The following is a 24,306-nucleotide window of genomic DNA, read 5'->3' as shown; positions in this document are numbered from 1 at the left end:
TAACAAGGGGCATATGAGCAAGTATTTTGTGGGTACACCAGATACCTAGGTACAATAGGAGGTATAACTCTGAAAATGCTGTGCCATAGGCTACCCATACATTCTCTCAAGTTTCCAACAAGCACTAGGGAAAAGCTTTGAAATCATATCAGGAATAGAATTTTGAAGAAAGATTTGCGGTTGTTAGTTCTGCAGCCAATTGGTTAAGAGAATACCAGCACTCACGATAATTAGATATTGATTATACTACTTCTTGAGCCCTTTCCAGGAGACTTTGAAACCTTAAGATTATTGGAATAGTTTCCTAAAGTGTGGTAAGGAATGTGGTTGAATTCGAGCTATGAATACCTCCATGAATTTATTTGACTGTAATCAAATGCATTTCACCATAACTTTGGTGAGTAAATATTTACTATTCCTTTGGCATTGCCCACAAGAGGTAGAGAGCTCTGGAAAGGCATGAAAAAAAAAAACAAAGCAGAGATAAATTGTTCTTTTAGATGCTATACGGCTTGAAATATTACCAGCCAAGAGAATAAATGAGGTTATTAACTTTAACACAAAATCGCTACAATTTCTCAAAATGTGTTTTAACCCTTTGAGCCCTAGAGAAATATGCAGGACTGAAATATTAAGGCTCCTAGTGGTCAGATAAGCATTAATGATTCATTTCTACTAGTGGCTTTGTCACATGATGGCTGTAGGGAGCTGCAGTTGTACTGTAAATGATGAAAATGGGTCGGTATCGGTAAGCTTGTAAGCCATTACTCAATGGAATAACAATGACAGAATAGCTTGTGTAAACATTTAAACCACAAGATTCTTCCAATAATTCGGATTAAAGGTTAATTGGTTATAGGGTCAGGATAAATCTTGGTAATCTTTAATAAAGGACTGATTCTTTTGCAGTCAAATGTAATGTCTACATTGTAAACTTTGTTTAAAAAGACAATAAATACCAAATGACAAATGCTTCAGTCCACAATAAAATAAATAGGGGTGATATTGATTACATAGGCTGATGCCATGTATGTAAAAAAAAATATATATATTTCTGTCCATTCAATTAAACTAGTTTAACATACATGGCTGTTATAAACAACAGATCAACAGGTGTTATTGATGAAAAAAAAAATCTGCATATTTATCATGCAGGATACTACTTTCTGTTGAAAGGAAAGGAGTCAGTTGTTTTTCTCATGCCACTCTGCAGGGACCACTTAGCAGACCGAGCGATTAGGGTAACCTATCTGGAACACCCGTGAAACAATGCAATGGAACTGCAATGGTTTGTAGCGATAAGTCTACTGCAATCTACTTCACCTACCTGTGATTTAATATTAATATCAGAGACTGTATGTGCAACCTGGGTTAAATACTACAGGGAATTCAGTAGCAGGATGCAATTTGTATAGTCAGTGCACCATGTCCATTATATTGTAGCTCCTGTAATGCTGGTCAGTAGATACAGATAAAGGCAAACACAGCGCCATCTACTACAAGGAAAATTTTACAGACAGACACAATGGGTACCAGAACTCCTATGGATTGGAAAGTAACATGGACAATGTTTGGTCCAATCAGGAAATGTCCCTAACTGTTTGAGGCACAATTGTCAAAGACTTCCCAACCATTAGATCTGATCAGAAAGAAAGATATTTCATACTATCTTATCAAGTCAATTAAATCTATTGAAACGTCTTCTCAATTTAAAACAGTTTGTAATTTGGTTTCATAAACCCCCAAAATCATTGTGGACCAACAGGATTTAAAGGAGAACTAAATCCTAAAAAGGCTAATAATTCCATATTTTATATACTGAACTTACTGTACCAGCCTAAAGTTTCAGCTTGTCAATAGCAGCAATGATCCAGGACTTCAAACTTGTCACAGGGGGTCATCATCTTGGAAAGTGTCTGTGACACTCACATGCTCAGTGAGCTCAGAGCAGCTGTTGAGAAGCTAAGCTTAGGGGTTGTTGCAAATTATTAAGCAGACAATGAAGTTGCCCTGTAATATAAACTGATGCTACAGTGCTGATTATTACATTATGCTATACTGTTATATATATAAATTATATTCTATGTGTACTGTTTATTTTGAGTCGGCCCTAAGCTCAGTAAGTGACAGCAGCACAGAGCATGTACAGTGAATCAGCAGAAAAGAAGATGGGGAGCTACTGGGGTATCTTTGGAGACCCAGATCTTTACTGCTAAAGGACTGTGTTTGTCTTTGGCTGGTACAGAAGCCCAACACATATTGTTCAACATTTCTAGCCTACTTCTTCAGTTAGGCTTTAGTTCTCCTTTAAGTGTGGTGAGGTCTCTTCATGAAGAAATTCTGAAACTGAAAAAGTGGAATTAAAGTATGATTGATGATAATGTAACACTTTAGGAGAAGTGTGGTTAGCAAACCCAATGGCAGATTTACTAATGCTTAAATGTACGTTGTAAGTCAAATGCCAATTAGGCCATTAACTTTTAAAGCATAAGGTTCTCTATTTAATTAAAAACAATCTGCAGGGCTATACACATTAATGTGTATATTTACCTACAGTATTTATTGTCACACACTTGTGGTATTGGTGGAAGCAAATGGAGGCTTTCAATTATTTTACAATTGAATGGGTATATAAAGGCTGCAAAATTATTTATATGTGAAACTAAAATGGCAAAATGCTGTATTCGCTCCTAAAGCCCATGCACATTCAGATTTTATTTGTCTGATGATGAATTTTCATCGATTATACATTTTAATGCAACAAGCTAAAACAAACATTCAGATTTAAATTGTAGCATTGCAATCTGATTGTCCCAGAAATAGTAGTGACATATGGAAACCATACATGTTCTTGCTTAAATGTATATTACTAGTGATGGGCGAATTTATTCACCAGCCGCAAATTCGCTGCGAATTTGCGTGATTCGCCGGTGTAGAAAAAAACGGCGTAAAAAACAGGCGCCAGCGTCAAAAACTAGACTCCGGCGCCGTTTCGCAAATTTTTTGCGCAAATTCGCCCATCACTATATATTACAGGTTTGGGACCTGTTATCTGGAATGCTCGGGACCTGGGGTTTTCTGGATGATGAATGTTTCCATTATTAGGATCTTCATACCTTAAATCTGCTAGAAAATCATGTTAACATTAAATAAACCCAAACGGCTGGTTTTGCTTCCAATAAGGATTAATTATATCTTAGTTTGGATCAAGTACAAGCTACTGTTTTATTTTACAGAGAAAAAGGAAATCATTTTTAAAAATTAGGATTATTTGGATAAAATTGAGTCCATGGGAGATGGTCTTTCTGTAATTTAGAGCTTTCTTGATGACAGGTTTCTGGATAATGGGTCCCATACCTGTACCTGTTTAAAAAAAATAACCTGTTTTAAAAAAATAACATGCTAGGATTGATCATTTCCACTCAGTATTATGATTTTCTGTTTTCAATCACAGATTTTATTTTATTTTTTAAAATGAGTCCAGTATATGTATGTATACCAAATACAGAGCAGCAATTGCAATATGATTGGCACATCAGGAAAAAAAGAAGAAGGAAAAGAGTTGGATTAAGCAATGGCTTTTAAACTGAATAGACAAAAAATATAAAAAGTCCTTCTGTGGGTGTGTTCATTTTGTTTATACAGTATATCATAGGTCGTCAATGGGTATCAACAAAAAAGGCAATACATATAAAGATACAGTATTATCAGTATCAAACAGAAAACAACTGATCAGCATGGTACGAAAATTGTTGGGATGATTATTCAGAGCCTACACAAAGTCAAAAAATCGTTGTTTCATGTGATTAAATTGGAGGGTGTATGGTCAACTTAAGACACACAAAATATGTGTCTAACTGGGTTCTCGCACTATTGCCTTTTTCAGTCTCTTTAACCTTTGCCCTTCTCTTTATTTTCCTTTTATCATGGATCTCCCATTTGTTTCTCCACTTTCTCTCTTTGTTCTGCTCTACTTACCCATTCCCTCCTACTCCTTTGTGTCATTTTCTTCTCCCCAAAACTATTTTTTCTTGCATTCTTTTGTCTCCTGTAATCTCTGTACTAATTTCATCTATTCTGTCTTTTGTTTATTCTTCTTTTCATTCCCCACACTTCCCCCACTGCATTCATAATGATCCTGCTCTTGGGTGCACTTTACTGTGCCTGTGTACGTAGGGCATTCAGACTTGAAACCTATAACCAGTTGCAAAAAGCAAATACAAATAAAGCTGTGTCTTTATGCCATGCAATGACAATATCTAAATTGGTAAATGTTGCCAGGCCCATCTTTAGGGGGTTCCTTCTATGCAGCAAGACATGTGAACCTCATCTGGCCTCAGTAGGAAAGCAGCATTCATAGTGTTGCTTCAAAGTGGAGCACATAGGTACATTTTCAGCTCCAATAGAAGCAACAACCCTTGTTAATATTAAAAGCTTTAAGACATAAACAATATAAACAAGTAGGAAGGCTATAAAAGCAGAAATGTATGACCTCAATATATATACACCTAGGTTTATGGAACATGGTAGCCCAGTCATGGATTATTTCACAAATGATAATGTATATACTTATATTTCCCTTACACTTAACACATATTAAAATTCATATTCAATGGTAACAACAATGGTAACCTCATGGTTGTGATAATAGTGATAACAGCATGCAGTTTCATTGCTCATCCATTGAATTATATTACTGCAAATCTATCATTTATCTAATATGGCACCAGTAAGCTTGGCAGCATTTCCAACGCTAACACTTAGACTAGTGATACACAGAGTGGCTTAGTTGCCTGATATAGCATAACATCACAAAATTGCTTTATTTAGAAGTGTATGGACAATAAATTTCCACAATTTGCATCTCCATACTTTGTCTTCTGAAATATATTTTAAACATTAAATAAACACAGTAGGGTTGTTTTGCCTCCAATAAGGATTCGTTGTTTCTTTCTTTGGATCAAGTATATAAAATTATTACACGAAAAAGGAAATAATTCTTCCATATTTGAATTATTTCATTTAAATAGAGTCTATGGGAGATTCGTAATTTGGAGCTTTCTGGATAATGGGTTTCCGGATGACGTATCCCATACCTGCACTAGGTAGTGCTAGTCCCCCATACTAGTTAGTGCTTCCTCGAATAGGAAATACCCAATATTCTGACACCCGAAAATAAAACTGTTTCTTTTTCAGAGGACTTCCAATCAATATACTGCATGCCCTTGAGATATTTCTATATGTTGCAAAGTTTATTATGACTCCATTTGTACATTGGGGTGGAAAACATTTTTAAATGGAATGCTTCATAAGTAAAAGATAATTAGTCTGGCAGCATTTTCTAAATAGCGTGTTAACAGCTAACTGGAAAAGTTTCTGGGTGCATAATTGTGTAATAGCACATTAAAAAATCCTAATGTAATAATTATAATTAGCACAGTCTGCGGCATGTGGCTTTGTGTTTACTTTGAAATTGCTCTTTTTTTTTTCATTTTGGAAAGCACCTTTATAAAGCCTTACCACATATGTTTTTTTTAGAAACCACCTTTTGATATTGTTTAACATATGGACAGAAACAGGAAGCAGATGATTATTGGGTATTAGTTTAACTTGGGGGAGCAGCATATAATTGCAATAATAATTGTTTATACATATTGCTTCTCTTTAAATATATTATTTCAACTATTAGCAGGAAGGTGGGTGCAATAAATCCTCCTGAGCCCAATATGACTTCATTTAATGGCTCATTTTCAAATGAGAAATCACAAAATTTGTATGTGTATTATCATGTGAGTCTGAGAATATAGAGAGGTGGTTTTTCCAGGAATTTGTTTGTACATTTTTTAGCTAAACCTCATTATATATGGCGGATGCCTGATGAGATCCCATTGCATACCATGGCAGCATAGTTATTAATACTGAACAGAAAATCTGACCTGCTAATGCCTTCCCATTTGCACAGCTTAATAATCAACAGTAAACCAAAAAAGAGCAATATATACTTTAAACTTCCCTTGACATACATACATTTGCCTCCATGTGCAAGACCATATCATTCTGAATAGTCTCAGGCCAGTTGGTCAGATGCTCCAAATATCTCCACATGTGCAGTCAGCATAAGCTATTTCACAGTCATATAACAAAAGAGAGTGTTTTCAGTAAATAATTCAAAGTTATGCTAATTTTTAAACTAATAACCAAGTAGTCACATGACTGGAGGCAGCTGGGAAATTGACAATATGTCTAGCTCCATATCAGATTTCAAAATTGAATATAAAAAAATCTGTTTGTTCTTTTGAAAAAATGGATTTCAGTGCAGAAGTCTGCTGGAGCAGCACTATTAACTGATGTGTTTTGAAAAAAACATGTTTTCCCATGACAGTATCCCTTTAAGCGGGATTGCTTGCAAAAGTCCTAACTATTAAACTTTTTTGTGTTGACATTTTCCCCCAGACATTTGAGGGGCATGGAACATTCGTTTTAGGGTGAGCTCATGTGTAAGGCATTAGAGGATCGCTTTTGTCTTTATTCAGGTTCCTTGGACATTTGTAATAAAAAGTGGCCACTTGAAGCATTTTCACCAACATCTCTAATAAAGACGTCCATACTGCCCTATTCAAATTGACCTAAGCATAAAAGGACTAATGAAGTTTTGTTAGGCAGAAGAGATCGCTAGCATAATTTCTCACTGCCGAAGTAACGATAGGGTAAAGTCGCCAGCATTCAGCATCTAGGACGCAACTTCGCATTTTAGTGAATTAGCATAGTGGTAACGAATTTTCGCTTGTCGAAGTGGTGCGAAGTGTGGTGAAGCGTTTGCTGGTGACAATTCGCCGTTTAGTGAATTTGCCTCGTAGACTTGTAGAGAATGTAATAAGTCATAATATAAAAGGACTTTGCACTGAGTGACCTGTGTATGTGATGATGGTTCTTTTGCAAATAATGAAAAGAACTAGGCCAATGCAATTTAGTTGTAACCATTACATCTATCTCTTTTGCAAGAGATAGTGATTAAAATATTGAGAAAACAAGGGAGTGTAAATGTTCTGTTTTCTGTCCATGTACCTTCTACATTTTCTAGTGGTGCTTCACAAAAATGAACTTCATAAAAATACAGTGTGAAAAAAGAACCATACACTATACTGACATATAACCCAACTCATACAAATGGTCATTTAGTACTGGAGAATGCCCTGACATTTCACAGTCAGCAGCTCCTGGACTCCATGTTAAATACAAGATTGCCTTGACTTTTCATAAAAAATAAGACATGTAGTGAAGTTTATGGACTACTCATGGAAATTCAATCAAAATAACCCTTAGTCATTTAGGAAACAGGTGCAATATGCAAAGAGCAGGTTTCACAAGACATTCAACATGTTTGCCCCCAATGGTACAGCATTTTCCCCAGCATTCTATAATCATTGCATGTGTCTGCAGCAATTGGCCACAAGCGAAGCTAACTATCATTTTTGACAAATCACACATTGTCTAGTTGTGAGGATTTCATCTTTTCCAGTGTGCGGCATTATTATGGAATATTAGAATCCTATTCCCGAGGTGCTTTGCAGTTTCACTTGTGGATGAAAACAAGCCATAAGATGTTATAATGCACTAGATGGGCCCATCATTCCAGTATGTGTATGTTATCCTGAGAAATTATCTGGAAGCATTTAGCCTAATCTACATGATCTATCTTATCATTGCATCTCAATTAAGATACTCCACTTCTGTTGCCTCTTGGAAAAAGCAAGAGGAAGAAATTGTCTCCTTTCATTTCTGGATCTGATTTATTATCATATATAGTAACTTTGGCTGAGAAGCAGCATCAGCAGATCAGGTTTTCTGTCTGGGCTGAGTGAAATCCAAACGACTGTCCAAATTGGCCTGTAGATGAGCCAGTACTCATGCAGTACTCAGCTGGAATCTGGATTTGGATATAATACACCAATGGTGAAATGCAATACAAGTTGAAAAATTGCCCAAATTAAAAAAAAATGTTCTTCATTGCACTGTTATTATTATATTGTGAATTTTCAAAGACTTGGAAATTAGAGGTAAAAATAGAGGTGAACTTTGAGAAAATTAATTTGATAAATAATTTCCATATGCCATGAATTAATATTTGAAACAAGCACACTTTAATTCATATATTAGTGACACTTAAATGTGCAATACAATATGTGATTTTATTTTAAATGAGATTGGTGTTATATATATGAATTTATTGTGATGTGTATTTTGGGTTTTTGACGAAATTGGGATATTTCAGACTATTACAGTAAATTTACAGAGTGCGATAAAAGAGATACTAGTTAAATTCTGCATATTTTTATCTCCCGCACCACCCAACATAAATGAGGGTAGTGTAACCTTCAAACAAAATAGCAGTGTGCACCGCCATTTGTAAGGGCAAAAATAGGAAAAATATAGGCTTTTTCAGTAAAAGCTTTTACCGGTATGGGACCTGTTATCCAGAATGCTCGAGCCATGGGGGCAAATTTACTAAAGAGCGAAGTGACTAAAGCTGGTGATGTCATTTCAGTACTTCACTGATTTACCAACGGGCGCTGGCGTAACTTCGCTAGCGAAAGAGATAGACTATAGCGGTACTTCGCTCCCTAATGCCTGGTGAATTTGCGCTCTGGCGAATGGACGTAACTACGCAAATTTACTAAGATGCAGATTTTACTGAACGTTACCTCTTGCGCCAGACTTGCCTTTGCCACCTCAGACCAGGCGAAGTGCAATAGAGTAGATAGGAGTTCCTCAAAAGTCCCAAAAAACGCCGGCGTCTTTTCCTTTTCTCAGGGTGAAAGGCTGCAAAAGAGTGCAACATTTTTTGGGGTAACCAGCATCCCCCCTACATTTCCTAACATATGGCACATAAACTATACACTGGGCTCATGTGTAGGGCATTATAATAACTCTATTTTCTTTTATTAAGGTTTCCCGGGCTTGTGTAGTGTAATGTATTTGCTGCAACATATACGTCCATTGAACTTTAACTTCCTGCTGTATGTAAATTACACAACGCTAGCGCTATGCTTTGCTTGGTGCAGTAACGCTAGCGCAACTTCGCCAGGACGCAACATAAGGATTTTAGTGAATTAGCATTATCCAGGCAAATCTACGCCTGGTGAAATGTTGCGCTGTGAGCGTATCCGTCACTGGCGAATTTTCGGAGGTTAGTGAATTTGCCCCATGGTGCTTTCCTCATATGGGGTCTTTTCATAAATCGATCTCTATACCATATGTCCTGCTAAAAAAATCATTTAAACATCAAATAAATCCAATAGGATTGTTTGGCTCATATTATGGTTAATTACATCTTAGTTTGGATCAAGTACAAGGTACTGTTTTATTATTACATAGAACAAGGAAATCATTTTTAAACATTTGAATTATTTGATTAAAATGGAGTCTATGGGAAAAGGCCATTCCATAAGTCAGAGCTTTCTGGATAATGGGTTTCTGGATAAGCAATCCTACGATAGGCTTGTCTATTGGACGCTAAATACAAGTTTGCAAAAACTACAGGTTTATTAAATATGCACAAAGGAAATTTGTTCCCATGAAAGAAAAAGTATGTACATCATTGCTTCATTTTACTATTTTTTTACATTCCACCACTATGAAGCAACAGATTTAGGCCATTGTATGTCAATTTAACGCTGCAGACGTCTCTATTTTAGTGTGATTAAAATACAGCAATAAATCCATAGTGTGGAAATGTTCATTAAGATAAGTGATATTTACAGCAGACAAGGGGAATGTGTGCTGGTCTCTGTGCTTGATACATACAGGCATTTGTTATATTGAAGTTGGTATAAATGAGACTTTTATTTAAGCTTCAGTAATGTCCATGTTAGTCATTCTGATAAGCAGGAGCAATGGCTTGTGAGGACACCAAATCATGACCATCCCCTTACATGAATAATCTAAAGTGACAGTGTCCTCATTTGTACATCTCTGCCTCAAATCCTTGTAACTGCAGTAAAGGCTGCTGGTAATTGACACAGGCTCTGCAGAAATGTGAATAAAGTAATTGAATTCTAGTTGCCATGCCCTGGATGAACAATTACAAGGAAATATTACTCCCCCTGATGTGTTCTATTGTAAAAAGAAAACCTGGACCTGGGCCAGAATGCTTGGGAACTGGGGTTTTCTGGATAATGGATTTTTCTGTAATCTGGATCTCCATACCTTAAGGGGCAGATTTATCAAGGGTCGAAGTGAAAATTAAAATTTTTAAATTCAAATTTCCAGGTAATTTTAGTGTACGTCGACAAGGGAATAGTCCAAATTTGAGTTGAATTTGAAAAAAAATTAGAAAATTCAAATATCGAAATTTACTGTGTCTTTAAAAATTCAACTTCGACCGCTTGCCATCTAAAACCTGCCAAATTGCTGTTTTAGCCTATGGGTGACCTCCTAGAACCTATTTGGAGTCATTTGGTGGACTCTGAAAAATCAAAGTGTATGTGTAACATTAGTGTGCCCATTTACTTAGCTCGAGTGAAGGAATGAATAAAAAAAACGTTGAATTTCAAATGTTTTTTTTGGCTACTTCGAGCATCAAATGGGCTACTTCGACCTTCGGCTACGACTTCGACTTCTAATTGAACGATTCGAACTAAAAATCGTTTGACTATTCAACCATTCGATAGTCGAAGTACTGTCACTTTAAGAAAAAACTTCGACCCCCTAGTTCGCCACCTAAAAGCTGTTAGCCTATGGGGAAGGTCGCCGTAGGCTTCCTAAGCATTTTTTGGTCAAAGAAAAATAGTTCAATCGATGGATTAAAATCCTTCGAATCGAACGATTCGAAGGATTTAATCTTTCTATCGAACGTTTTTTCGTTCGATCGTTCGATCGAACGAATAGCGCTAAATCCTTCGACTTCGATATACGAAGTCGAAGGACTACATGAAGGACTACATGAATGAGGTATATGCTGTTATAACTGGCTTGACCAATTAGGCCTTGTATCCCATCTGTTATCTATCTGAGTGAGACCTCAGACTTACTAACCACTGTAGTTAATAGTAGTGTTTATTAAACCTATATTCATATAGGAAGCAGGTTTAAAAAAAATAAACCAAAACAGAAGTGGCAACAGCTGAGTTGCACAGCTGGATTTTCATTGTCTTCATTGTAAAATAGAAAAGGGAATGTATGTATGTATGTATGTATGTATGTATGTATGTATGATGGTTGTCTGGAAGCACAACGTAATGTAATTATTCAGACGCTGACTTATTGTTCTGTGGATCTTTATGTGTTTTAGTTATTTGTTCAGATGTGCTCTCTCAAACAACTGCTTCTAAATATCTAATGAATAGGATGTTCCTATAAACAACCTGCTTGCCATATGGTGCCACAAAGACTTTATCTGGCACAACACTACAAGATAAAACAGCAGCTGCAGCTGAAATAAAAACAACAGGGCTCATTCACAAGGACAATTTCAAGTCATCACGTTCTTTACCCACAATGCAGGATTTTCTTCCAGTAATTCCAGCCTAATAGCAACCTAGAGATGGTGTTGTGTCTGACGTAATTGCACTGATGCATTAAATGTGTGCACTTACATGTATACTTCAACATGAAACACATGCAATTGCACTGATATTTAAAATGGTATGTGGGTCCCAGTCTTTGTGTACATCTGCCATGTAAAGGTAATATGTTAACAGATAACATATCAGTAGGATTTGCAACAGGAATGGGGGTTTGTATAGTTGATCTTTTGATTATTTCTAGTATATTCCATTGTATGGATTGACAGAGGGAATACAGAAAACACTGACAAAATTGTCTTGGGAAATCCCTTAAATAAATGTACATTAAAGCTCTCTCTGCTGGAGGTGAACTACTACAAGAGCTTTGAATTGGGCATCCTTGATCTTAACCCTTACTTCCCCAACAATGTTACTGATAATAGCATTATCCAGCCTTTAATCTTTTCCTGAAACATATATAATGTTTTGACAACCTGAAGTATTTTCTAAAACTGAATGATTATTTCTTGCCCCTGTACAGATTTATGCAAGGAAATAACATAAAATTCAAATTGCTGCTTTTGTTTATTATTTTTACTCCAATTTGTAAGACTTATCGATTGAAAAAAATCTAACAATTTTAAAGAAAAAAATTGTGCAAAAAAAAAACCTGCCAACATTCAAGCTTTTATCATTTGTATGTTTTAAAAAATAAATAAACAAAATAGTTTTTAAAAAAAAACAATGGTGAGTGTAAGGGTGATTGAGTTATAATTCTTCATGAATTAATGCAATTGAGTTTTTCTGAGCTTTGGAAAAGCTTCAACTAAAAAATTAGTCAGTTGCGCACCCCCTGTAGAATTCCAGTGATAGATACTTGATTTTATTTTCATTACAACCCCATTATATTTCATATGGGGCTGGCGCACAAATATTTTCATGAAAATGCAGAAGCACTACTCAATCTCCAATCTGCAGCTCTCCTACATATTCACATTCCACATACTGTGGATGATGGAAGTTGCAGTTGTGCATGTGTTATCATACAGTACAGACACACCAACTCTAAATTCATGAAATATATTTGTGTAGTGTCTTTTTCTTGGGTTACAATATAAAGCCATTTGGTGGGCCTAGACCTTGGCTGAATGCAGGAGCATGTTTCTGGAGATCAATCAAATTGTTTATATATTAAGTATAATATTTTCAAAAATAGTCTAATGTTAAAGAATGGCAAGAGATAAAAAATAAAGTAACAAATATACATTTTCGGTTGTTTTTTGTTATTTTCAACAGAAGAACTGTGGCCATTTTTCCAATTATCTTCTACAAGATGATGAATTCCAATGCAGAGGAAGATAAATTGAGCGCATTTCTCCAGTACATTGAAGATATGGGGCTAAAGGCCTATGATGGTTTGGTGATTCAGAATGCTTCAGATATCGCCAGAGAGAATGATCGCCTGAGAAATGAAACTAATCTCGCTTACATGAAAGAAAAACACGAAAAGCGCCGGAAACAAGATGTCATTAAACGGTAATATGAATATTGCTTTCTCTCTACCAAAACACCATTTGCAGCAATATAAATAATTATGAATAACAGAATCAGATAATAGACATGTTTTTTTTTTTATATTTGACTTGCATCGTGTTGACTTCATAATACAAATGGAATATAAAATCAAAACATTATTTGGGAAAAAGGAGTCACAAGTCTGTGAACAGTTTTTGCCAATTTTGCACCATGCTTCAGATGCGTCTGCAATGTGCTGATACAGATATGGGATCTGTTGACCAGAAAGCTCTGATTTACGGAAAAGCCACCTCCCATAGACTTCATTTTATTTAAATAATTAAAATTTTTAAAAATAATTCCCTTTTTCTGTGTAATAATAAAACAGTACCTTGTACTTGATCCCAGCAAGGCTATAATTAATCCTTATTGTGGGCAAAACAATCCTACTGGGTTTATTTAATGTTCAAATTATTTATCTAGTAGACTTAAAGGAGAAGCAAACCCTAAAGTTAAAAAATCCTGACCCCCCTCCCTCATCCCCCCAGCCTTGCTGCTTCCCTGGGCAAATGCCCCTCAGTGCAGATTCTGTCCAGCAGAGTTCACGGGTGCCATCTTCTTCTTCTCTTCAGCAATCTTCGGGAAGTGAGTACTGCAGGGTCGGACTGGGGGGTCCGGGGCCCACCGGGACTGGTGTCCAGGGCCCCCCTCTGGCCCCCCCTACCTACTTGGCGAATCCCTGCTCGGCGCCCAGGCGGCGCATCGCGCATGCGCAAATGGAAACGGCGCTCGGCGCGCATGCGCAAATGGCGCTGCGATGCACCGAAATTATTTTTATTATTTTTTTTAAAACTGTTTGGGGCAGGGGGACTGGCCCGGCGGGGGCCCACTAGGGTCGGGGCCCACCGGGTATTTTCCCGGTATCCCGCCGGGCCAGTCCGACACTGGAGTACTGTATTGGCGCATGCGCATTTGGAGCTATTTTCTGTTTCGCAACAACTGTGCATGCGCCGAAACTCACTGAAATTGCGAGGAGAAGACCTGAAGATTACTGAAGCGGCTAAAGATGGTGCCTGTGAACTCCGCTGCACACAATCTACACCGAGGGGTAAGTAAAGACTTAGGGGCATTTGCCCGGAGTAGCAACTAAGTATGGGGAGGGGGGTCTATGTAGGGTAGGGGGTAGGGTTTTTTAACATTAGTGTTTGCTTCTCCTTTAAGATATGGAGATCCAAATTACAGAGAAGATCCCTTCTCTCGAAAACCCCAGGTCCTGAGCATTCTGGACAATAGGTCCCATACCTGTACTACATTTTTTACATTTCCCCTATAATTTCTCTACACAGTTAGGATGTGCTTTGTGAACACATAGTGACTCAATTTGGGTTTTTTTGCAAATTATTATTCTGTTTACGGATTTTATCATATGCTGCCAATTGTGTTTTAGCATAGTGTATATAGAAACAGGACAGTGGCAAGGGGCAATGCACTAATACAATACAAGGAGCATAATTCTGTCAGCCATAATACCTCAGGAAGTCAATGCTATGTGTGTGCTGCTGTAATTAGTGCCAGGGACTGAACCAATAGTTCTTGAATGGGGGTATTGTCTCTCCCTATGTTGGTAAAGCTTGAAGATCACCTTTAAAATGTATGTCCTAGTTTAGATATAAAACCCCTGTATATAAGAGAACTCAGAACTGCCACCCCTAATTGATTTACTGTGAAGATATGTGCTGTCCAGTGTATGCAATACATTTGGCTATGATCAACAAAGATCTGTGTTTTTCCAAAGTCATCGGAAAGTGCAGAATTCGCTGTAGTTTCTTGATAGATATATTCTGACAGTGGCTATTTTAGAATATTCTCTGAGGTGTACAGGTGAATCAATAAGTGTATGAGCTGTTCTAGTAGATCTACATCTCTTGCGGTTTGGTCCATCTGTGTTCCTTGGGGAATATGCAGGGAAGGTTCATCACTGGCTGCGTGGGATGAGGACAGGGTTAGGCACCTTTCATCTCTTTGTTTAGACTGCAGGGTTTACAAATACCATGGCCTTTATGTGGATCTAATGGCGTCTGACATAAAAAGTTTCAGGTATACATATAGATCAAGACCTATCCATGCAACAGTTCTACAAACTATAGACACATACATACATATTATCTATCAGTGGCACTGCTAATGGAGATCAAGATTTCTCTTATTAAAATAGGTTTTGCCTGTGAAATTAGGTGGTGTACATAGTTCATGCTTTATAGGGACAATTCTGCCCCTGTTTCATGAGTTTATTACTATAGCGTGTATATATAGGCCTTAGAACTCTTAAAGCTTTTGTTTTTTAAAAACAATTTCATAGCTAGTATGAACATTTCAGGACAAGAGCGATAACAGGGTTGTAGCAAGCGAATAAAGATATCTGTAAAAAAAAGTGACTTTTTAATAATGTATAGTATATTAGATAGGGTTTTAAATTTCAGTGATATTAATTACTTGTGATTATCATGGCATTTTGTGCAAGGACCTGTGCTTGCCCCATGAATAGAATTAGACAGCTCCGTGTTCATGAAGAGCAGGTAGAGGGAAGGGCATAAGTCATTTAGATGCCAGTTATTGCACACCAACAGGTGCAGACAGCAAAGCAGCCCTGTACCTACTTGTGCCTGAATTGGCCAAGGCTACCGTGGGCTGATCTGGCTTTGTGCAGATCATAACAAGATCCCAGAAGCAAGTGTTTCTTGAATTTTTATGCCGCTTAGTGCTCAAGTGGTTTTGTTTGGGATAAATATCAACAATGCATGCTTTTATGATTTCCACAAAGCAGGGAGACATGCAATGCAGAAGATGCATCTATTGTATGATACGAATATCTGCAGTATGCAGCCAGTGGTGCCTTTAAAGTAACAATAGGCTTCTACAAATGGAGTTGGTTTTAATGGAGCATTCAAAAATGTATGTTTAATGTTGCTTTATACTGAGCTTATTTCCCATTAAACCCTGCTTCCTCTAGCATATACATCTGAAATAGTGAAAAAATGAAGTATGCTTTGTTATTGGTTCTACACTGGAATTGAAGAATGGTTTAATTGTATGATTATTTACACTGTTTAGAATCTGTTAATGTGGAGGTTAAACATTTAATCAGACGATGATACATTCATGCTGACTTTTACTCCATACATACTACAAGACTTTTTCAATCATCTGTGCAGCTGGTATTTACTGTATCTATCCGAAATATATGAAGGAATGTATTAATATGTAGTGATGGGCGAATTTATTCGCCAGGCGCGAATTCGCGGCGAATTTGCGCGTTTCGCTGCCAGCGAATAAATTCGCGAAATGCCCGCGAAAATTTGCTGCAAAAATTCGCCAAAAACGGGCGCCGGCGCCAAAAACGGGCGCCGGCGTCGAAAAAACGGGCGCCGGTGTCAAAAACGAGACGCTGGCGCCGTTTCGCGAATTTTTCGCCGTTTCGCAAAAATTCCCGAATTTTTCGGCGAAGCGAAACAGCACAAATTCGCCCATCACTATTAATATGGTTTGGTGAAACCTCATCTTTAATGGTCAACTATGAAAAATGAATGGTGCACTTAAAGGGATACTGTCATGGGAAAAAAAAATTTTTTCAAAATGAATCAGTTAATAGTGCTGCTCCAGCAGAATTCTGCATTGAAATCCATTTCTCAAAAGAGCAAACAGATTTTTTTATATTCAATTTTGAAATCTGACATGGGGCTAGACATTTTGTCCATTTCCCAGCTGCCCCATGTCATGTGACTTGTGCCTGCACTTCAGGAGAGAAATGCTTTCTGGCAGGCTGCTGTTTTTCCTTCTCAATGTAACTGAATGTGTCCCAGTGGGACATGGGTTTTTACTATTGAGTGTTGTTCTTAGATCTACCAGGCAGTTGTTATCTTGTGTTAGGGAGCTGTTATCTGGTTACCTTCCCATTGTTCTTTTGTTTGGCTGCTGGGGGGGGGAAAGGGAGGGGGTGATATTACTCTAACTTGCAGTACAGCAGTAAAGAGTGATTGAAGTTTATCAGAGCACAAGTCACATGACATGGGGCAGCTGGGAAATTGACAAAATGTCTAGCCCCATGTCAGATTTCAAAATTGAATATAAAAAAATCTGTTTGCTCTTTTGAGAAATGGATTTCAGTGCAGAATTCTGCTGGAGCAGCACTATTAACTGATTCATTTTGGAAAAATATTTTTTTCCCATGACAGTATCCCTTTAAGTTCTATCACCAGTATTGCCCTCTCACTGGATTAACAGATGCCTTGCATTAAATGTGAGATATGGCTATGCAGGAAAATGTACCTTTGTGTGCAGCGTGACTTCAAAACAAAGTTTGCTCCATCTGTAATTTATTTCCCTTAATACTAGGCCCAGAGTCATGTTGTGCTATTGTGGATATCTCTATTCTCCATATACAGATATTAAATTGTTTTACAGTAAATATCTCTCTCTGGACATTTTTGGATTTTTAAACAAACCTATTGTTGTCTTTACTTAATAGCACACATGATCCAGAATGAGCAGAGGTGCAGATCTCCAGGGATGATTTATATTTTCTTACTCTGGGTTTTACTGGTACGCTGTTCTGAATTTGTGACATCAACAGACTATTGGCTATGCCCCACTATAGCTTTGATCACTGCGAATTTCTAATGAGAAATGACAATGTGCCCTGAATTACTGAAAGCTGATTCCTATTTTTAAATGGCATGCATGTTGCTTATAGGATAAAGAATCACTCATTGTAATATTCATGGATGCCTACATTCCCACGTGCCTCAGATTCAGCAAGTTCCTCACTGCGCTTGCAGACATAAATGCGCCCTAGTATGTGCTACCATTAATGAAAACCATCATCAGTAGGGATGTAGCGAACGGCGGAAAAAATGTTCGCGAACATATTCGCGAACTTGCGACAAAACATGCGAATAGTTCGCGAACGTCGCGAACCCCATAGACTTCAATGGGAAGGCGAATTTTAAAAGCTAGAAAAGACATTTCTGGCCAGAAAAATGATTTTAAAGTTGTTTAAAGGGTGCAACGACCTGGACAGTGGCATGCCAGAGGGGGATCAAGGGCAAAAATGTATCTGAAAAATCCATTGTTGACACAGCGCTGCGTTTTGTGCTGTAAAGGGCAGAAATCACACTACGTCACTCAGGTGATGTTTCTGGACACGGAATGTGAAAAAGCTCACACAGCTAGGTGGCACTTGGTTAAAGACTGGGCAAATAATGCCTGCAAGGGCAACGTATACACTACAGCCGTTGGATACGGAATATATTATTGCTGCTTGAAAAACGTCACTCGGGTGGTGTTTCTGGAGACGGTATTATTATTGATATTTAGACAGCTAGGTGGCAGTTGTTTGAAGAACAGATGCAGATGAGAGATCAGCAGCAGGACAGACAGCTGCCCACAGCAGCTACATACAGAGCACTGCAGTAGAAGGTAGATTACTAGCCAGCAAAGCTACCTAACCTAAAATGTCCCTCAAATCCCTGCAGAGTTCTGTCCCTACAATACAGAGCAGTATCAAGTAGATTACTAGCCAACAAAGTTACTATCAACTGTCCCTCAAATCACTAACAGCTCTCTCCCTACACTAGCTCTTCCAAGCACACACAGGCAGAATGAAAAAACGCTGCAGGGCTTCAGTTTATATATGGAAGGGGAGTGGTCCGGGGGTGTGGGGGTGGTCCAGGAGGGAGAGCTTCCTGATTGGCTGCCATGTATCTGCTGGTCTGGGGTGAGAAGGCAAAAATAAGCGCCAGCTAAGGCGAACCCAAATTGGCGAACGTCGCGCGACGTTCGCGAACATTCGCCGAACGCGAATAGTCGATGTTCGCGCGAATTAGTTCGCGGGCGAACAGTCCGCGACATCCCTAATCATCAGGTGACAATTGTTTTTATCAGATATTTATAAAGACAGAATAAGAGCAAATCATACATTTTCTCTATCGCTGTATATGCTTTTAAAAATACAGCTGTTCTCCAGGTTGGAGCCTAACCTTAATGAATGGGATGCATTGGGTCTGTGGATTGTTTTCAGCCTGAGATGGGATTAAAATTAGTGATGGGCAAATTTATTCGCCAGGTGCGAATTCGCTGCGAATTCCCAAAAAGTTGACGCCGGTGTCAAAAACGAGACGTCAATGCCGTTTTGCAAATTTTTTGCTGTTTTGCGAATTTCAAAGGAGATTCGCTATTTTTTCAGCGAAACACCCCAAATTCACCCATCACTAATTAAAATGAAGCTGTACATTATACCTGCTTTCTGCTGAAATATGCAGCTCTATTTGACCCACTTTATAAAACAGTGGATTCACTCATTTTTCCAGGGGGTTTTACCCCTGCTATGAATGAATATATGCCACAACTTGTCATTAAGTTTAGGGGGGAGCGATGTTTACACCACTCATATAGAGCGTTGTCACGACTACCTCCTCCTGGTGCACTTCATGTATCTTCTACAGTTTAGTGGCCCATCTATTAAACCTTAAATTTATCTTGTCGAGTTTCTAAATGGAAAAAAATAAATTTTTCGAGGAAAAAAAGATTTATTATATTCCCAAAGCTGCTAAAAATCCAAATATAAAAATATCTATAAACTCGAGTTTTAGTAAATTACCCCCTTAATTTTGGAAGTAACACTTTACAGGGGTGGTTCGCTTTTAAGTTATCTTTTAAGTATGTTATAGAATGGCCAATTCTAACCAATTTTCAATTGGCTTTAATCTTTTTTCTTTTTGATTAATTCTTCTTCTGACTCTTTCCAGCGTTCACATCTAAAAAAGTGCTTTGTAAAGCTACATCTTTAGGTGGTTATTTAATAAAATTCAAGTTTATCTCAGTTTTTTTAATAAAACAAACAACTAAACTCTCATCCACGAATTTAACTCATTTTTCAATAATTCTTCTCAAAAAAGTCAGAGCAAAAAAAAATTGCGACAAAACCGAGCATCAATTTAAATCATACGATTGATGCTCTGAGAACTCAACTTTATCGGATTATCAGATAAAAGACCAGACTTTATCGGATTACCCGGCGCAGACCATAATGTCAAGAAACAACTTCAGGGACATCTGCCATTGGCTTCTACATGACCTCAACAGGTTTGAAATGGTGAATTTTTGGATTTTCATTTTTAGCAGCTTTGGGTTATAATAAATCTCTAAAAATTTAAGTTTTTTTTCCCTCTAAAAGTTTGTGTTTTCCCCTTTAAAAACTCGACCAGATAAATTTGAGGTTTAGTAAATGGGCTTATTGTCATTGATATTTTTTTATTACTCATCTTTCTATTCAAGCCCTCTCCTATTCCAGTCTCTTATTTAAATCAACGCATGGTTGCTAAGGTAATTTGGACCCTAGCGACCTGAAATTGCAAATAAGAGAGTTGCTGAATAAAAAGCTAAATAACTCAAAAACAACAACAAAAAAATCAAAACCAATTGCATTGTCTCAGAATATCACTCTCTACAAAGGTGAACAATTTCTTTAAAAAGGGACCTCGACTACAATATTTGTACAGAGTACAGACAAGGCAGATTTATGATAGAGAATTGATTGATGTGAAAATTTAGGCAGCTCCAAGTAGAGTTGATTTAATAGTGTGGGCTATGAGGTGTTTGATGGCTTTCGCTCAGGGAGCAGTTCTAAATATCTGAAGAAAAGCCACTAAAAGCCACTGAAAACGGATTTTCTTTTCTGTAATGCTGATGTTCTTGATTGATATTCTGAGGGTATTTCCAATTTTGTCTGTTACCCTGTTAATAGGACATTGGGATATGGTTCTAACCTAAATTGGTATAACTAGAACTTTTTTGACAGGCACATCCTATCATGCATTACAAGGTAATTATGTATAAAGAACCTTATTCAGGGCACTTCTGTCACACATAACATGGCCATCTCCCTAGTGAAGCTAATCTAGGAAATCTCAGTTACCTCTCTGACTAACTGAGATCCACACAACAGACATACTGAAATGGCTTTACTACCCTTATGTCAGCTTTGTTAAAGGGGGGGGGCTGATTTACAAACATGATAAATTACATAGATGATAAATAACTCCCTATATCATTGTTATCCAGAATGCTAAGGACCTTGGGCTTTCCGGATATTGGATCTTTCCGTAATTTGGATCTTCATACCATAAATCTACTAAAAAATCATGTAAACATTAAATAAACCCAATAGGGTTTACGGATAATGGATACCATACCTGTACCAGATTAAAGGTATAAAGAATCCATGATTTGACCTTATTTATTAATAAAAATGCACGATTTATTCTGATCGGGGAAAACTTAATACAATCTAGCGAAAATATGAAGCGTGTTTTTGTTTTGTATTTTTTCCCCAAATCGTTTGAAAAAAGTCGGGTATTCGGGCTAATTCCAGTGCAGACCACAGAAGCTTCCAAATAGTATAGGAACCTCTCCCATAGACTTATATATTGACTTATATACAAACTCGGTATGTCTGAGATGGTGGATTTTCAGATTCTGACTTTTTGCAGCCTCGGGGGATAAAAAATCTTTTTTTTTCCACTAAAAATTCGGATTTTATAGTAAAAAAAAATCTCGAATTTCAAAAGTTTTTGCCATTTGGACTTTAATGATTAACCCCTTAGGCTTTTTTTTTCCCCACTAAAAACTCGAATTTTTCGTGTTTTGGGCATTCAGACTTAAAATAACTTTAATAAATAACCCCCTTAGTCTACTAGAAAATCATGTAAACATTAAATAAACCCAATAGGGTTTACAGATAACGGATACCATACCTGTACCAGATTAAAGGTACTGTATAAAGAATCCATGATTTGACCTTATTTATTAATAAAAAAGCACAATTTACTCTGATCGGTAAAAACTTAATAAAATCTAGCGAAAATATGAATCGTGTTTTTGTTTTGGATTTTTTACCACGAATCGATTGAAAAAATCGGATATTCAAGCTAATTTCAGCGCAGAAACTTCCAAATAGGATAGGGACCTCCCCCACTGACTTATATATTGATTTATATACAACCTCGGCAGGTCTGAGATGGTAGATTTTCGGATTCTGACATTTTGCAGCCTCGGGGTATAATAAATCTTTTTTTTTCCACTAAAAATTCGGATTTTATAGTAAAAAAAAATCTCGAATTTCAAAAGTTTTTGCCATTTGGACTTTAATGATTAACCCCTTAGTCTATTAGACAAATAATATAAACTTTAAATAAACCCTATAGGCTGGTTTAGCCTATTATTTTGATAAAATGGAGTCTGTCTTTCTGCAATTCGGAGCTTTCTGGAAAACGGGTTTCCGGATAACGGATCCCATACTTGTACTAGAATAAAGGTATTTTCCCTTCTGTCATTGAACTTTGTATAATATCACTTAAAAGGGTTCATTTACAAAAGTATGCCCTAAACTGGACCAGCCCAGCAGTCAGTAGCAACAGATAAGAACTTTGTTTTTATTTTCTAACTTGTAGTTAGACAGTAGAAAATGAATTGCTCCATATTTATCAGAGTGCAGTTAAACATTAATGTTTATAAATGAACCCCCCTGTGTCTATAATGGACAACACCCACCAGTCATGGCTCTATGTACAAGGTGCTGCATGTTCTCAATGTGTCTGGGTTTCCCTGCCACGTTCCAAAATCATACAAGCAGGTTCATTTTCTCCTGATGAATGTGACAGGGACCTTAGACTGCAAGCTCAGTGCTGAGGGATCAGTCGTATTGCCATTTATTTTCAATTTCATATTCCGTCTCCTGTAGTCAGAGTGCTCCCCTCCCCCTTGGGTTTGCAGGTTATTTGTAGGCAACAGTCGGATGCTGAGAAGAGGTGGAGTCAGGTCTGACTGTGCTGCATGAGTGCTTAGCAGAAAAACAAGGCAGACAGACAGCTGAGGTAAACTCCCAGGGAGCCTTGTGCTCAGAGCCCTTTGCCACTGTTGTCAAATGCGCTCTATTATTCCCACAACAAACAAATCAGTCCAGTAATGCATCTGCTAAAGACACTATACATCATTGTTTTTTTCTATCAAGGAAAATGGTCAATAGGAGGAAGTATAGGGACCAAATTGGATGGATATTCCTTGAGCCATTCAAAAAGTTGATCTCTGCACTGACTATTCTAGAGCAATAATCAGGAAACCTATAAACTGTAGGTATGGCATCTATTATTTGTCATCCCTGGGACCTAAAGATTTTCCAGATAAAGCATTTTTCTCTAATTTAGAGCACTATTCCTTCAGGCCACTTTAGAACACAAAAACATGAAAGAAAACAACAGTAGGCTTGCTTTTCCACCAAATAAAGCGTAGTTACCATCATGTACAGGGTACTGTTTAATCATTATAGAGAAAAGGGAATGATTTTTGTTTTGCTGAGATAGGACCAAGTAGGAAATGGTGCCCCCTCTATTTTGGAGCTTTCTGGATAACGGGTTTCCACATAATACATCCTGATCCTGTATTGTATAGGGATGACATCTATAATCTGGAATGTCTTGGACTTTCTTGGGGTTTTCTGGATAAGCGATCTTCCTATATTTTAGATCACCATAACCTTAAGTCTGCTAAAATATATATATATATATATATATATATATATATATATATATATATATATATATATATATATACTGTATATATATATAGTCAATGGAGGAGTCGGCACTCACGACACAAGGTTCACAGTTGCCTGGGTGCAGTGTCCAAAATAAGATTCAATATTGTACAAATAAGGTCCGCACTCTCAGGACTTAGGAAAAGTTAAGAATTTTTTTTTATTCACATAGGAGACTGACGTTTCGACCTCTTCAGAGGCCTTTCTCACTTTGAGAAAGGCCTCTGAAGAGGTCGAAACGTCAGTCTCCTATGTGAATAAAAAAAATTCTTAACTTTTCCTAAGTCCTGAGAGTGCGGACCTTATTTGTACTATATATCTATATATATATATATATATATATATATATATATATATATATATATATATATATATATATATATAGATATATATATATATATATAGATATGTCTATATATATATATATATATATATATATATATATATATATATATATATATATATATATATTCCACAAGAAGAGAGCACTCATGGCTTTATTTTCATAAAAGACAAAAGACCTTTATTCCATTAACCACATGTCTACACGTTTCGATCCCAGAGGATCGTCATCAGGATCTCTGGGATCGAAACGCGTAGACATGTGGTTAATGGAATAAAGGTCTTTTGTCTTTTATG

At 37.1% G+C, this 24,306-nt stretch overlaps 1 protein-coding gene across 1 annotated transcript in view; it reads left to right on the top strand.

Annotated features, from left to right (window-relative positions):
* Positions 1-24,306, top strand: part of LOC108716219 (neuronal tyrosine-phosphorylated phosphoinositide-3-kinase adapter 2) — a 93,732-nt gene that overhangs the window by 7,931 nt on the left and 61,495 nt on the right. Inside the window, exon 2 of the mRNA XM_041563375.1 lies at positions 12,801-13,040. Coding sequence (XP_041419309.1) covers positions 12,838-13,040 — 203 coding nt within the window. The 5' untranslated portion in view covers positions 12,801-12,837. The remainder of the gene's footprint in view (positions 1-12,800; positions 13,041-24,306) is intronic.

This window comes from Xenopus laevis, chromosome 5L (genome assembly GCF_017654675.1).
Source record: "Xenopus laevis strain J_2021 chromosome 5L, Xenopus_laevis_v10.1, whole genome shotgun sequence".
In the NCBI taxonomy this organism is placed as follows: domain Eukaryota; kingdom Metazoa; phylum Chordata; class Amphibia; order Anura; family Pipidae; genus Xenopus; species Xenopus laevis.
Note: the sequence above shows the minus strand (reverse complement) of the source record. Positions and strands in the feature narration are given on the sequence as shown.